Raw genomic sequence first — 15482 nt, forward strand, 5'->3', positions numbered from 1 at the left:
AAAAAACAAACCATATCTGTCAAATTGGTGAATGGTTGAATGGGTGAATAAGCAAATGAACTAAAGAAGAATGATCAGAGTTGTGAAGAGATTGAGGCACTAAACAGAGTAGCTTCAACACTGAGAAGTCTTCCAAGTGTGGCTATTAACAATAACCACTCCGCCCTCACTGGGCTTCCTGAGTGGATAAGCTGTGGCTCCGTGGAATCCAGTTCCCTAGGCTGATCTGGCCCCCATTCCAGCAGCAGACCCTCGTTTTCTTGGGGGTTAAAATTAGCACCAGTAAGCTCCCCCTGCAGTGGACTCTCAGCACGCAAGGGCCCAGGTGGATCTTGCTGACAGATGGTAAGGTTAGAAGGAAGGGTAGCAACCAGATGAGAAAACAGAGCCACCCCCTTCCGGAGGTACCAGCACTTCCTGTCTTTAGGCCTGGCTGGTTCCTGCCTGCCCACCCCTCCCCTATGCATCAGTTTCAACACCGTTGCTGCTTTTTCTGTCATTTGAACTCAAATCCTATCTCGGAAATTGATGGGCAATTCTGCCCCTGACAACACAATGTCAGCTTTGCTCAGTGTCCAGCTGGTTCCGTATATATTATCATAATGCGCTGCTGGGGTGGACCCCGCTGGTCCTCTCCCTTTCTACACTCATTTGTCCTCCCTAACATGCAGACACTATTTCTTTAAAAATAAAAACAGAGGTAACAGCTTGGGAGACGTTTTGATTTGTTAAAATCCTATGAGGATATTAAGTCTATTCTAATGGTAAAACTGAGCTTAAAAGATTAAACACACACACACACACACACACACACACACACACACACAATATTTGACTTAAAAAAATAGGTTTCCCAGGGTCCTACTGTTTCCTGGTGACTTGAAAGAATTATTACTTCCCCCAACCCTTAACAACTCTAAAACAGTGTTTCCCAAACTTCAGTCCCTGTTTTGCTGTATCTCAGCACTGCTTACCTTATGACAATACTTAAGTTACAATTCTGCTTAGACTGACGCACTTTCCTTTTAAATTCAGTTTTGCCCTAAACAATAATTTTTGAGAGACCAGGACTTCAAAGAACTTTGTATCTTTTTTTTCCTTATGCATTAAAATAGATAAACATATTTAATTAAAAGAAAAACATTCTCCCCTATCTCACATACTACATAGGAAACCTAGTCAAAAAGCACATGCTAAACCCAGAGCGGAAGGAAGGCAGAGAGAAGAGCATCCGAGAAGAGCTACCTAAGGCACAAGTGGCTGTATACGTCTGTGTGGCTTTCCCAGGCCCCCTGGAACCCACAGTGACCCTCCTGCAGAAATGTCCAAGGCAAAAAGAACTTGGTCTTAGGTCTGTCCTCTGGTATGACCATCACCTTGGGGGCCGCTTCTCAAGGCAGTGTGCGTGTGCGTGTGTTTGTGTGTGTGTACGCATGCATGCACACGTGTGTGTGGCACCTCCTGAGAGAGACCTCCCACAGAACCAGCAAGGTTCAAACAACAGACCACCAAGGCTTAAAGGGCTCTACCAAGCCCCCACCCCACCCTTTAATAGATGAGGAAACTGAGGCCCAAAGGAATCAAAGTGCAAACTCGAGGTCATGGAGCTAGGTAGTGGCAGTGCCCTGTTTCGATTAATTTCCGCAAGGATAACTGAAAACGTTCCTTAAAAACGTTTCAAACCCACTCCTGGCCACACAGCCCCTAAGTAGCTCATTTTAAAGATATTTGTGACTAGTGTGGAGAAACTTTCATTGGCATATTTACCTCATCTTTTAAATCCTCTGAAATGCCCGTGAGGGGAGGGCCTGTGGCTAGTAGGAAGAGGCCCCGGGTTTAGAACAATCAATTATGCAAATAAACACAACTGGAATTAGGAATGTTTTGTAACCAAATAGAAGATTAAAAAATTGGGCTTTAAAAAAAAGCCTGCCATTTCTGTCCAAAATATAAGCAGAAAGCACCCCCCTCCTCCCCCAACCCCCTACCCCCACATACTTCGTGTTTATGAAAATAAGCTAGGTGTGGCTCACTCATTTATTAGGTCACACAAAACACCACATATTGGCAGTTTCCCACAGTTCATGACTTTGTCAAGAAATTCATATAAGCAAACAGCCTTCCCAAATTCATATCGGTTCCCGTGTTATTTGTAACATGAGGCTTAGTAACCCTTCAGGTCCCTTAACAAGGATACTGCTGGCATCATCACACTGCAACTCACAATCTCCGTTTTCTCATGGTCCCCTTCTTCTCTACCTTGCGTACGTGCCAGGGAGCCCATATGGTCAGCATATGATTTCTACAGAGATGAGTTAGAAGGTCCTTGCAAATAAAATATTACCAGCCTCCTTCTTACCTCGCCAGCCCCATAGAAAACACACCAGTCATCAAATAAAATCAGCATTTAAAAGAAAAAAATTTGACCAGCACAATGTGGTATAGCCACAGGGTAAAAAGGTTATTGAAGGAAAATGAGTGATAGGGTAAACATAAACATATACAGTACACCATGAGAAAACAAACAAACAAAGATATGCTCTGGGTAACGTTTGAAAGGTCTATTTAAGAGATCAATGTAATTGCCTTCCTGGTACCAAGGAAAATAAGGACAGCGGGACAGGAGATGGGAAGAATTTACACATATTGTACAGAGCAAGTGGTCGGGGCCTATGGACTTCAAAGCCAGGCTCCCTGGGTTTGAACCCTAGATCGACTGCTGATTGGCTGTGCATCTCTGGGCAAGTTACTTAACCCTCGTTAGCAGATGTGTGCCAGCATCACAAGGGCTCAGTGAGTATTTGTTCACGGTCATTATTCTTCGTGCTACTCTTACACAGAGCAATGTGGTTATATAGACCTGAGGCCCAGTCCTGGGTCCAACTCTGATTAGTTTTGTGGCTTTGGATAAGTTGCTAACCCTTTCTAAAGCTCAGTTTTCTCATATGTAAAATGGGGATAATAATTATTACATTTCATGAGATTTGGAAGGATTTGATTAGCTGATATAACAAAAATAATTATCACAGTGCTGGCACACGGTAAATGCTTCATAAACATAGATTGGTATTAGCCCTAACATAATAATAATAATAATGCTGGCAGTGATAATAATACATATTACTACCTGGCCTGATCGCCATCAAGCTAGGCAGCAAAGTCTGAACCCTATTTCTCCTTTGTCAGCAATACTGTTGGTGGTGTCATATGCAAATAAGAACAACGCAGATCACCTGCTTGGCAGTGGTGCTGAGAGCTTGCTGGCCACTGAGTCCCCGGTGTTAGGATTTCTGGCATTTTACCTGCTTTACGGATTACTCGGAGGATACCCTGAAAATCAGTCTTCACTTAGATCCTTGTTCATTATCTAGACTTCTTGCTGCGTCCTTTCTAGCGCAAGGGAAGACAAAAGACATCTTCCCCACTGCTCCGAAGAAAAAGGCCCGACTTGTGCTTGAAAATCTGGGGCCTTCATGCTCTATTTTATGACACATCTGGATATTCTCAGCCTTAATGTTCTGTTCTTGCATCTGTCTTGCTTTCTCAAGTAGGAAAATCAATTGATCAGATGTAATACACCACCCTCAGTAACAAAAGGCGCTGTTGCTATTTTTCTACTTAACTTGGATCCTTCACCAAAATGCTTGCCCAAGGGGGCCTGGCTGGAGTTCTGCGCCAAAACCATTCCCGTGGAGGGCTGCTGTCTAAGTGCACAGCTCTGGTATCGATCATCCTCTACCCCTGTGTTTTGAAGGTGCATTTATGTCAGGAAGCTGGAGAGGTTTTACGGACAGCCTCCTCATGATCCTTGGAATCCCAGAGACCCCTGCAAGCCTAGGCCAACCGGAACTGTACAGGCAGCAAGGATGGAACCCCTTAGTCCTCCAACATCCTGTGTAACCCACGGACCGTTTAGTTGTGCAACCCCTGAAATTCACACTTGCCAGCCAACATCCCATGACAAGTGCAGAGAGGACTAAACGGATTCCGACAGAAGCCAACTGTGTGAGCACGGGCAGGCTGCATCCCCTTCTCTCGGTCCCTAGAAAGTTTATTAGATAGATGACCTTCCGTCCTTGAGTGACTCTTCGCCCAGCCCGAGCTGTGACTCGGTCACTGACCATGGTGGGAAAGGAGAGAGAAATTTGGGAGGGAGTGTTTCTGTCTGCTGTGTATTTCCACTCATCCCACTTACATTTAATTGTTGAGCTCAGGCAAGTGATATACATTCCATAGGTCAGAAAACAGCAGCCGCCCTCCAGGAGGTAAGCTCTTTCTGAGCTAATTATGAAAAAAATAAATAAGTGAATCAATAAGCCAAAACCATCTAGAAAATGAACCTTCAAATGTTTGCCTTTCTTCCTCTCCTGAACACACACACCATGGGTGGAGTGAGGAGGGGTCAGGCGGACGGCTTCCAGGCACGGCCCACTCCCCGGCGGGCACTCAAAGGCTGGCGGGAAGGGCAATGTGATAAGTGGCTCGAAGCAATCTTGCCCTGGGCTTTCAGGACACAGGAGCAGTTCACGTCATTGAAACTGAGTTCACCAAAGCCCTGCTTGGTTGGTCCCCTACCGTCTCACAACTGCCACCCAGCAGGCCTGAGCATCCCACATGGGCCTGCGTGACGTGGCCGTCAGCAGCCAGCCCGGGCCTCCGCTCCTGCCATCCTCCCCGTCTCTTTCGGCTCCTTGAACTCACTTAAGCCAAATGGCCCCTGTGTATGCTGTTCCCTCTTCCTGGAAGTTCGTTTTTGTCCCCTTTGCCTGGGGAAAACTTAATCCTCTCTTAAGTTGTAGCATAAACGGGATTTCCTCGTAGAAAGGCTTCCTGATTCCTCCTCACCCCTTTTATGGTCCCTCTTTCATGCCCAACTCAAGTGAGTTAGTTATAAGGTTTGTTTAATCTCTTTCTTTTCTATTCACACTGTAACTTCTGTGAAGACAGGAAGTGTATCTGCCTTACGTTACCGTACCTAGCTTAGAGCCGGGCATGTACTGGATGCTCAGTATGAATGAACGGAGGAAGGAATGATTTGAAGTCCACCATACTGACACTTTATTCCTTAGCTTAAGTTTGAAGGAAGGGTTAAACTAGACACAATCGGGGGTTTCTCTGTTGTCCCAAAGCCCTGTTTCTCCAAAGGTATCTCCTGAAGTAGGTGCCAGATGAGGGAAGGCATATGTCAATGCTCTGGTCAGAGCACCCTCCCCAAAAAATAAATAATAGGCATGCCAAAAGGAGGTCTAAAGATGACCCAACCCAGGTCTCATTGGAAACATACAAAACTGAGGCCACTAAAGCAAAGTGAACTTCCCAGTCACACAGCTAGTTCATGGCAGAGTCAGGACCAGAGTCCAGTTCTCCAATCTGACAGCTGGATTCTACTTCTAATAGACCCAACTGAAACTCACTGGCCACTTCTTGGGGCCTCATTACACGAACGGGAGAAGAGGATGCCTCTCTTTTCTGTTGAAAGCTCTGTGATGTCTCTCAAGGAGTAGCTCTCCAAGCCTGAACCATCTTTCTGCACATGTCTGTAAAACAACAAATGTAAATGCAGCTGGGCACTGGGAGGCAACAGGTTACCCGGGGGCAACCAACGGAAGCAAACACTGCTTCTGTCTGGAGCAAAAGGATTAAAGAAGGTCAAATGCTAAGGAGCAAGAATAACATCATATTGTGAGGGACAGCTGGAAGGGGGCACTGCAGTGGAAAGGTCAGAGCCAACTGGTGCTGGGGAAAATCTGATTCTGTTTCTCTAATGCTGTCACTATAGCACGAAGGGCCTGGCGAGTCAATCACCACTTTTTCCCCTACACCAGGGGTCGGGAACCTATGGCTCGCGAGCTAGATATGGCTGTTTTGATGGCTGCATCTGACTCGCAGATAAATCTTTAATAAAAATAATAATGTTAAAAATATAAAATATTCTCATGTATTACAATCCATTCATTTCCTACTGTTCATGTTCATGGTTGTGGGTGGCTGGAGCCAATCACAGCTGTCCTCTGGGACAACACCAAATTTTTATTGGATAATGTGTAATGTACATGAGTCATTGTGAGGTCAGGAACTAAACTTCCCTCCTTTTAATCAAGTAGTCCGCTAGCTAATTGCAGAAACTCTTTAGACAAAGAAGATGGCTAAAAGAAAAAAAGATGAGAAGTATCGTTCTTTTCAGCAGGAATGGACAGAGGAATTCACCTTTGTGGAGAGAGCAGGTTCAGCTGTGTCTAATATGCAATAATAAAATGGCATCGATGAAACAGTCAAATATAAAGTGGCACTTCGACACATGCCATACTACATTTGCATCGAAATATCCAGCAGGGGACAGCAGGAAGAAAGCATGTCAAGAGCTACTGTGCAGAGTGCAAGCTAGCCAGCAGCAATTCTGTGTTTGGACCCAACAAGGTGACTGGAATTCAGCTAGCTTTGCTGGTGCTTTAGCAATTGTGAGAAACAGAAAGTCATTCACAGATGAGGGGAGTATGCCAAAACATTAATGCTTGATGTTGCCAATGAACTTTTTGACGACTTTTTGGATAAAGACAAGATAATCAAACGAATAAAAGATATGCCCCTGTCAGCAAGAACTGTTCACAATTGTACCATCATGATGGCAAATCAAATTGAAGCAACACAAGTGAAGGACATAAATGCAGCACCATTCTTTTCTCCTGCTTTGGATGAGTCAACAGACATAAGCCAATTATTACAGTTCAGCATGATTGCAAGGTATGCTGTCAGTGACACACTACGTGAGGAAAGTCTTGCTGTTTTGCCTATGAAAGAGACAGCAAGAAGGGAGGATTTATTCAAGTCTTTCACTGAGTTCACTAAAGAAAAAAAATCTACCAATGGATAAACTTATTTTCGGTGTGTACTGATGGTGCTCCGTGGATGGTGGGGAAAAACAGAGGATTCGTAGCGCTTCTTCGTGAATATGAAAAGAGACCCATCCTAAGTTTTCACTGCATCCTACATCAGGAGGCGCTTTGTGCTCAGATGTGTGGTGAGCAGCTTGGTGAGGTGATGTCACTGGTCATTCGGGTGGTCAACCTTATTGTTGCCCGAGCTTTAAATGATCGCCAGTTTAAAACACTGCTGGATGAAGTTGGGAATAATTATCCTGCTCTGCTTCTGCACAGCAATGTGCATTGGTTGTCAAGAGGGAAGGTGCTCAACCATTTTGCAGCTTGTCTAAGCAAAATATGGACTTTCCTTGAAATGAAAAACATCGAGCATCCTGAGTTAGCTAACATTGAGTGGCTCCTGAAGTTCTACTATCTCGTGGACATGACTGAAATCTGAACCAGCTTAATGTGAAAATGTAAGGCATTGGAAATACAGTCTTATCCCTTTAACAAGGAGTGTTTGCATTTGAAAACAAGCTGGAACTCTTCATCAACGACATTGAAACAGGTCATTTACTACACTTTGAAAAACTGGGAGAGTTTAAAGATGCATGCACAGCAAGTGACCCTGCTCAACATCTTGATCTCCAGCAGCTAGCAGGCTTCACCTCTAATCTCCTGCAGTCATTCAAAGAGCGCTTTGGAGAATTTCGTGAGCACACTCATCTTTTTAAGTTCATCACCCATCCACACGAGTGTGCAGTGACAGCACCAACCTGAGTTACATCCCCGGTGTCTCCGTCAGAGATTTTGAGCTACAAGCTGCTGACCTGAAGGTCTCAGACATGCGGGTGAATAAGTTCAAGTCACTGAATGAAGATTTGGAAAGACTTGCATGACAGCAAGCAGAGTTGGCGAGCAAACACAAGTGGGGAGAAATGAAAAAAACTTCAACTTGCGGGCCAGCTGATTGTCAAAACTTGGTATGTGCTTCCCATGACATACCACACACTGCAGCATGTGAGTATTGCTGTACTGACAATGTTTGGCTCTACGTATGCATGTGAGCAGTCTTTCTCACATCTAAAGAATGTTAAGTCCGACCTACGATCACGTTTAACGGATGGAAGTCTTAACGCCTGCATGAAGCTTAACCTCACCAATATCAACCAGACTACAAAGCCATCAGCAAAACCATGCAGGCCAGAAGTAACATTAATGGTAAGAAGTACTTTATTCATCATTGGTTAGCAACAGCATAACAACGTTATTAAAAAGAATTCAGAGACTTATTGTACTTTAAAAGTGTTGGTCTTACATAAAATGTACACATTTACTTGTATTTAGTGTTAAACATATTGTATGGCTCTCACAGAATTACATTTTAAAATACATGGCATTCATGGCTCTCTCAGCCAAAAAAGTTCTCGATCCCTGCCCTACACAGTATTTTTAATTTGATCAAACCTTACTTTTGTTTTTGATTTATTTTGAGATCCAGGCACATTTACACTTCACATCTCAATCTGTATAATTACTTTGAAGGGAAATTTAATTCACTGGTCTCTGAGGCCCACAAAAGCTAAATTCCCATTGTTTTCTATTTCTTTTAAAAAAAAGTGGGGATGTTTTAAAGCATCAACATTTAAGCCAAGAAACCAAGCAAGACCTCAAGTCAGAACTCATAATTGTGAAAACGTTCATCTTCTAAAAACTCTCAATTAATAATAATTTTACTGATATTTTTCAAATCAGCATGAAGAGTGCACAAATTCATAACAATAACAAATATCCCTAAGTCTGAAGAACACCAGTTTGGGGCCTTCACCCCACTTTGGGACCCGGCACCTCCTGATGACTGGGCTGACCTTCCTACCCACTCAGTGATCACAGAAGGGCCTCCAATAGCCCAAAAAGAAAGGAGAGTGAAGGGTAGAAGAAAAGGGGGAAGGAAGAAAAACACATGCACATCAAAAAAAAAAAAGTCCCCTAAAAAAAATGAGCATTTAAACTGCTTGTCAGATGGCTTCCTGACAAAGCCACTAGAGTGTATTCACAGGCATTTGCATAAATGCTGCCGGTGAGTTCACCATAGCTGCTAGCGCTAATGGTACATAAAGTAATTTAGTCACTTCTCCCGGCATTCCGTGTCAGGATGATGAGCACCACCAGCTCTTTGCCTTGTTGCATATTAGATTATTAGATAATCAAGTGTTAGCGCATGCAAGCTGACAGGGTCCCTGCACTATTGCTTGGTGAGGGCACCACATTTTGCCACATTGCAGGGAGAGAGAGAGAGAAACACTAATGCCACACTTGGCCTTAAACTCAAGTAAACACAACCTGGAACTCAGGAGAACAATGACACTATTAACACTCCCCAAGCTCTTTGAAAGTCCTCAGGATGCATCCCTAGGAATTTGCCCAAGTGACAAAAAGACAGGGAGGCCACACACGCCAGAGCTGTACATGACCGTGGGTGGTGACAATTCAGCGTCTTTGGCCCTATGCCTATGCCTTTTCCGAAATCGGAACCCTGAGAGCAGTTCCATTCCAAGGCTGCCTCTCTCCCCATCTGTACATCTTTCCTGAAGCTATTGCTTAAAGGGGAAACCTCACTCGCTTAAACTCTACCATAAATACCCAGCCAAAGAAAAATCTCACTATTTATGAATGAAGGAAAAAATAGGGTGAAAGCAATTACCATGAGCTACAGCGCGGAGGAATTCACCCCCTTTGGATCACACAAGATTCTAGGAAATAAATTTGCCTTTGTCAACTCTCCTACTTGAAAACACAGAGACAGTTGTTTGAGCACAAAGGTTTGTGCGTCTGTGGGTCACACAGGGAAACTGCATGGATGTAAATGCATGGTGTCTATTTCTCTGACACGCAGAGAGATTGAGCCACAGAAGGGAACTTTCCTCCAACTATCTGACAATCAGGATATAAATAGAGATGTGCAGAGTAGCTCAAAATAATCCAGGCTACCTGTAAATGAGATGGTGAAAAGCCCAGAATGAGGCAAAACGAAGGCTCCTCCAGGTCACCTAAGAGGCTACGATACTTGGCAGTCTCCGAGTGCAGCAGCTGCTGGAGGTGGGGGTTGGGAGTGGAGGGGCCAAAGGGGTGGGGCATGGTCCTGTCAGCTGAAAAAGGGCAATTTCAAATAGGAGTTTTCAACGGCAAGATGAAGTATTACTGCACCCCAAATCAACATGAACTAGCAGCATAGGCCCACTCCCAGACATCACTGATGAAAGAGCCCGTAGTCACCCTTTGCTGAGTAGATATTTATGTAACTATCAGCTTGATGTGTCTACCTGAGTGGGTGGTTATGTGTGGTTGGTTGAGTCACTCTACAGAGAAGCAGATTTCCATGCTTCTGTCCTTACTAAGAGCCTTAAGGAGGTGTCTACCCTTTCATTCTTCTGGAGAGAAGTGAATTAAGGCTTTGGAGAGAGGGAGGCCACCTAGCTGAAGGAGGAATGACATGCCCACATCGCCAATGAGGATTAACCATTAATAAACAGAGAAATGTCATCATTTTCTTGAATAATAAGCTAATAATCACATGGCCATTTGTGGAGCAGAGGAATGAACTGTCATCTTTAAAACTTAGAATAATATACCTCCGCAACTGAAATATGAATAGGCACACCCAGAAGTGAGAAGACTGGAGCTGGGAGGAAGCGTAGAGACTGCAAATTGTTAGCCTACAGCTATAGTCCTCCTAAGTGACTTTACCCTGTCCCCATGTGTCTTCGGGGTTTAATATTTTTGTAATTAGTCACCATCAATTAAAAATGAGGAGAGTTTTAATTCTTGCCAAAGTGGAACATCTGGCCCCAATGGGCTTTCACTCCCCTTGGTGACAACTGCCTGGGGCTGGGGTGGCGGAGCATGAACTTGCCCTTGTTCTGCAATCTCCACCCAGCCCACTTCCCTATCTCTGTGACCTGCCCCAGCCAAGGCACACATCTTTTTACCCCCTCCCCCACAGCAAATCACCACCTTTGTTCTGCCAAGAAGAAAACTAAGGATCCCCAAAGGTAAGTTGGCTTGTCCAAGGCCATACAAAAAGTAGACAGACTACAAATTAAAGTTAGGTTTCCTGACTCCCATTATAAGACTCTTTCCAACACATCGTGATACAAAAGAATGTCCCTGACCTCCACGCCAAGCAGTGTCTTTTCTAGATGGTGGTTTTTTGTTGGTTTGTGTTGGGTTTCTTTGGTGAAGGGCTGATGTGCCTGGTGTCCTGTGCTCGCTCGCCAGCTTCCCGGCGGCAGGAACAGGAGCTGAGAGAGGTCTGCACTTGGAGCACACTTTGAAACTGTGAACCTATGACTGGCACATTTCAAAGGGACAGTCAAGTGTGTCCCCAGACAGGACAGTAACTAACCAGTCACAGTCAAAAACAAGAATGAAGCTTTTAAGCCAGTGCTCTCAAAATTGTGCCCACTGAGTATTTGCCCATCTTTTTCTTCTTCCTTTTACCTAAACATCTCGTCACACAATGCCTTAAGTGACTCGAAAGGCATTAAAGAAGGCAATATTACCGTAAAGTAAGGATCAGAATAATTTTAAGCACAGAAATGGAACTGTGAATGTAATCATGAGCAGGTGTTTCAAATGGCCTCCTGCAAAAAGTAATATCCATCCATCTCAGCACTAATGAAACCATAAAGCAGCAGCTTTTGAAAGATGATGGTTTACCTTTAAAAAACTGTAAAACTGGATGTGGTGAAGAATCCCTTCTAAGAGTGGTACATCTGGCTAATTAATAAAAAGTAAAGTTTGTATATTCCTTAAGCACAGGGGGAGGGGGGATCAGGCAAAAAAATGATAGTGGTGTGTATTCAATAAATTGGGACGCTGATTGGAAGGGAGTTTTGTGCCTTATGGACTGCTCAAGGACCATGGAAAAATCAAATCATCAGGTGTAATTGTATGATAGTGTTTTAAAAAGAATTCTGCTGACCTAGAAAACTGAAAAGTGAAGCAGGGAAATTAGTTAAGAGTTTAATTTGAGGAGATTGAAGAAAATCTAGCATGGTGATTGGTATTCAGTAGACTCAGTCATTGTTCTTGGATGGATGGATAGATGGATGGATGGATGGATGGATGATGGATGGATGAATGGATGGGTGGGTGGATGGGTAAATGGATGGGTGGATGGGTAGGTGGATAGGTGGGTGGGTGGGTAGGTAGATGGATGGATGGGTGGGTGGGTGGATGGCTAGATGGATGGATGGATGAATGGATGGATGAATGAATGAATGGATGGATGAATGGATGATGGCTGTATTGGTGGGTGGGTGGATGGATGAGAGATGAATGAATGGACGGATAGATGAGTAGATGGGTAGATGAGCAGATGACAGATGAATTGATGGATACACAGATGGATGGATAGATGAACAGAGAGACAAATGATGGATGATGCATTGATAATGGTAGATGGACAGATGGAAGTATGAACTGATATATTACATATGGATGCCGTGCTGAAACATTCAGATATACACTCAATCAGGCCATGGTTCCTTTTGGTGCCACTGACTTTTCTTTATTCAAATTTTTATCTGGTTTTCTCCAGTCCTCTCAAAGGCACAACTGATTAGCCATAAAATCAAGACAAATGTGATTTCTCCCCACCAAAGTCTACCTCCAGAAAGCAGGCTCTACCATGTGGTGATGAGGGGAGGGGTGTGCACAGGGCATGGGAAGAGTATTTAGTTCTGGATTCATCTTCAGAAAGTGCCTCCAACCTAGACTTTGGATTTTATCTCCAAAAGAAGTTAAATATGTAGTCATAGAGATACACCAACAGGATTATAAGGAGGATGAAGTCCATTACACAACCAGGTCAAGAGAAGGCTCAAAATGTCTCATGATTTTTGTTACCCTGCTTTGACCTTTGTCAATCAAGTGGAAGTTTAAAATAAAACAGTGGTCCAGGTCTCCCTCTGTCTCTCAGCAAAAAGGAAAGGCACATTCATCATTTCCAAGAATGAAACAAACTCAAAGATATATTCCTGTCTTTAAATTACTGAGCATCAATATTCCTCAACAGGACATTCGAAATTGGAAATGGGGTAGAAAATGTGGTGGAGTCAAAAGAAAGAAACCAAACAAATTAACAGTTAAAGTAGCAATGCCAACCAATGAAAATGATTCGCCTACCATGTTCCAGATAAGAGGGCGTACCTTCCGAGGGGTCAAGCCTCCGAGCCCTCCGCCCGTGCTTGGAGTTATTATGGACAAACATGTTATCAGAGACTGCCAGGACATGGCCATCCACATTGACTGTCGTAGACACCACGACCTGAGGACAGAAGAGAGAGATGAATGAACATTTTCATATAAAAGCATGGAGGGTAATAAACTCAAGTTAAATAAATAACAGCTGGGAGCTGCAGAAAATTGCATAGCTATTTCACATAATAACCGGTGCTTATGCTGTACAAGTCTAACAAGAGCAGCTATTGATGAGTGGGTCTTTGGCATGGAACGCTTTTGATGCAGTTTTAAGTAAAATTGCACAGTTTATAGTTATACAGCAGAAGGTACACTGTTAACCATAATTTTAACAAGAGGATCTTTATTAGCATATTTTTTTTACACAAGGGTGGTTGTGTTTCACCTAAATTACCCTTCAGTTTAGACACTGAAGCAGATATCACAGTTGATCATGCAAATAAAAAATCTTTTGAATCTCTAAAATATCCCCCTCACCCCCACCCAATGGTGTCAGGGTTAAGAGGATAGAGAAATGAAAAAAGAGAGGCTACAGTAAGAGCCGGGATATGGCTTTCTCTCTTGGGGGTCTTTTGGGGGGGGTTTCTTGGTCTTTTTTCTTCCACATTTGGTTCAGTTACTCAGACCAAAGCCCCCCCACCCTTGCCACCATCACCACCTCTACTCCCAAAAAATAAAACCCTGTTCAGTAAGGTTCTTAGATCTGTGTTTCAAAGCAAAATAAAACAACTGGTAGCACCGGTCCAAAGTACCACCCAGTTACCCTGGCCGCCTCAGAGTCTGACGCTGAGCCCGTTTTGCCAAAAGGGACGTGGGCAGAGGTGTTTTCTTGGAGAATTTTGACTAAAACAATGAGAAAGGAATGACCTACACTTCTCCTTATATGAAATGGGGGAGAGGATTAAAAGCGAAACCCACAGAGATATGTTTATTCATGCGACCTCTTACAACCAAATATAATAATTGTCTGTAATTGCAGCTTCGGCTCCCACCTCGTGCTTTGACATGGGAAACAGCAATCAGCCGGCTCCCGTTTAATCCACCTATTATGTTGACTAATTAACTTTGCTCGACAGTTTATTTCTTCCTCCATTATCAGCCCCTGTCAGCCGCAAGCACCCCGCAGCATCGGGGGGGACCTCGGGCTCTTTGATTGATCACCGATAGATTGACATGCAGATTAATTTAATTAGAATCACCTCACTTGAGAAATGAAAGACAATGGCAAGAGGGCTAATAGATCTGCTCTCATAATGAGGCGAGCCTCCAGAGCCAGGGCTGAAGATTTCTGATTTATTTTGCTCAATTCCCCAGTTGCTTGGAAAAGACTGGCGCTCTAATTGTTCTCGGTTTTGAGAGGCATTAGCCTCTGAAGAGGTGAGACGCTGTACAAGGACTGGCACACACTGAGGAAACCGCCTCCCCGAGTTGGCGGAAGGGGGCACTGGATTCTAGTCTTGGGCATCCCTGCAGTTTCGTCACCCGAGTTGGGCAGAGGGGAAAATGCTCGGCTTTGGCCGGAGCCTGCAAACTGTCGGCCCTGCCCAACACATTGGACCCTTTGTGGACCCCCTATGCCCACCAACACTGGCCAGACTTAGAAGTTCCACTGTTCCCCACTTAGACCTCAAAGCATCCTGGCAAAATATGGAGGATTCTCTCCACCATAAAGCCCACCGCCCCCACCTGCTCAAAGATGGCAACAAACCACAGGCTGTGCACACACTGCTTCCCATAGATCATGGGGCGTGGTGATTTGATTGGATGGTTTTTTCTTCTAGGCCCTCACCTGTGCCCACCTGAGGCCCTGCTCCTTATACCAAGCCCACAGTCTCTCTCAGACCCAGATGCAAAAGTGAGGACGCAGGCCTGTGGTCATCCTGCCTTCCAGAGCAAACTGCAGGGAGGGCTTCCATGGCGTCCCCTAAATCCTCCCTTGGGGTCCTCACCTTGACTCCCAACAGCAGCCGGGCCATCCCCTGATTTTATTTTTTAACTCTTTTATTAAAATGCAAAGTAAACCCTTGAGAGCGTTCTCCTTAGTCACCAGGAAACTCAAAATCCCCACTCGAGCTAGTCATTCTTGGAAGAAGGTTAATTTGAAGGAGCCCTTTGAAGAGTGGTTCTTCATTATTGACCAACCAGCTCTGGCACAGCCTGAAGCTTATGGGTGCATCTCATTAACTGTAGGCTACTTTAAAAGAAAGAGACGGAGGACGAAGAGGAGAAGAAATCCGTCTCTTATTTCTAAAGAATATCATGTGTATCATATGCACTGGAAATGTCCATATTATTAGAGGCAACAGAAACTCGTGGGTTTTTTTGTTTTGTCTTTTTTTTTTTAAGTTAGGGAGATGA

At 44.2% G+C, this 15482-nt stretch overlaps 1 protein-coding gene across 8 annotated transcripts in view; it reads right to left on the reverse strand.

The window, feature by feature from the left end:
* The window catches only part of EBF1 (EBF transcription factor 1), a 394807-nt gene that overhangs the window by 119731 nt on the left and 259594 nt on the right, over positions 1-15482 (reverse strand). For 4 of the 8 annotated variants that reach the window (XM_066341923.1, XM_066341929.1, XM_066341924.1 and 1 more), the window contains exon 8: positions 13074-13191. In XM_066341923.1, the coding sequence (XP_066198020.1) occupies positions 13074-13191 (118 nt within the window). Of the gene's footprint in view, positions 1-13049; positions 13192-15482 lie in introns of all 8 variants that reach the window. The other 4 variants (XM_066341926.1, XM_066341922.1, XM_066341925.1 and 1 more) reach the window with 1 other exon arrangement.

Source organism: Saccopteryx leptura, chromosome 6 (genome assembly GCF_036850995.1).
Source record: "Saccopteryx leptura isolate mSacLep1 chromosome 6, mSacLep1_pri_phased_curated, whole genome shotgun sequence".
Classification (NCBI taxonomy): Eukaryota; Metazoa; Chordata; class Mammalia; order Chiroptera; family Emballonuridae; genus Saccopteryx; species Saccopteryx leptura.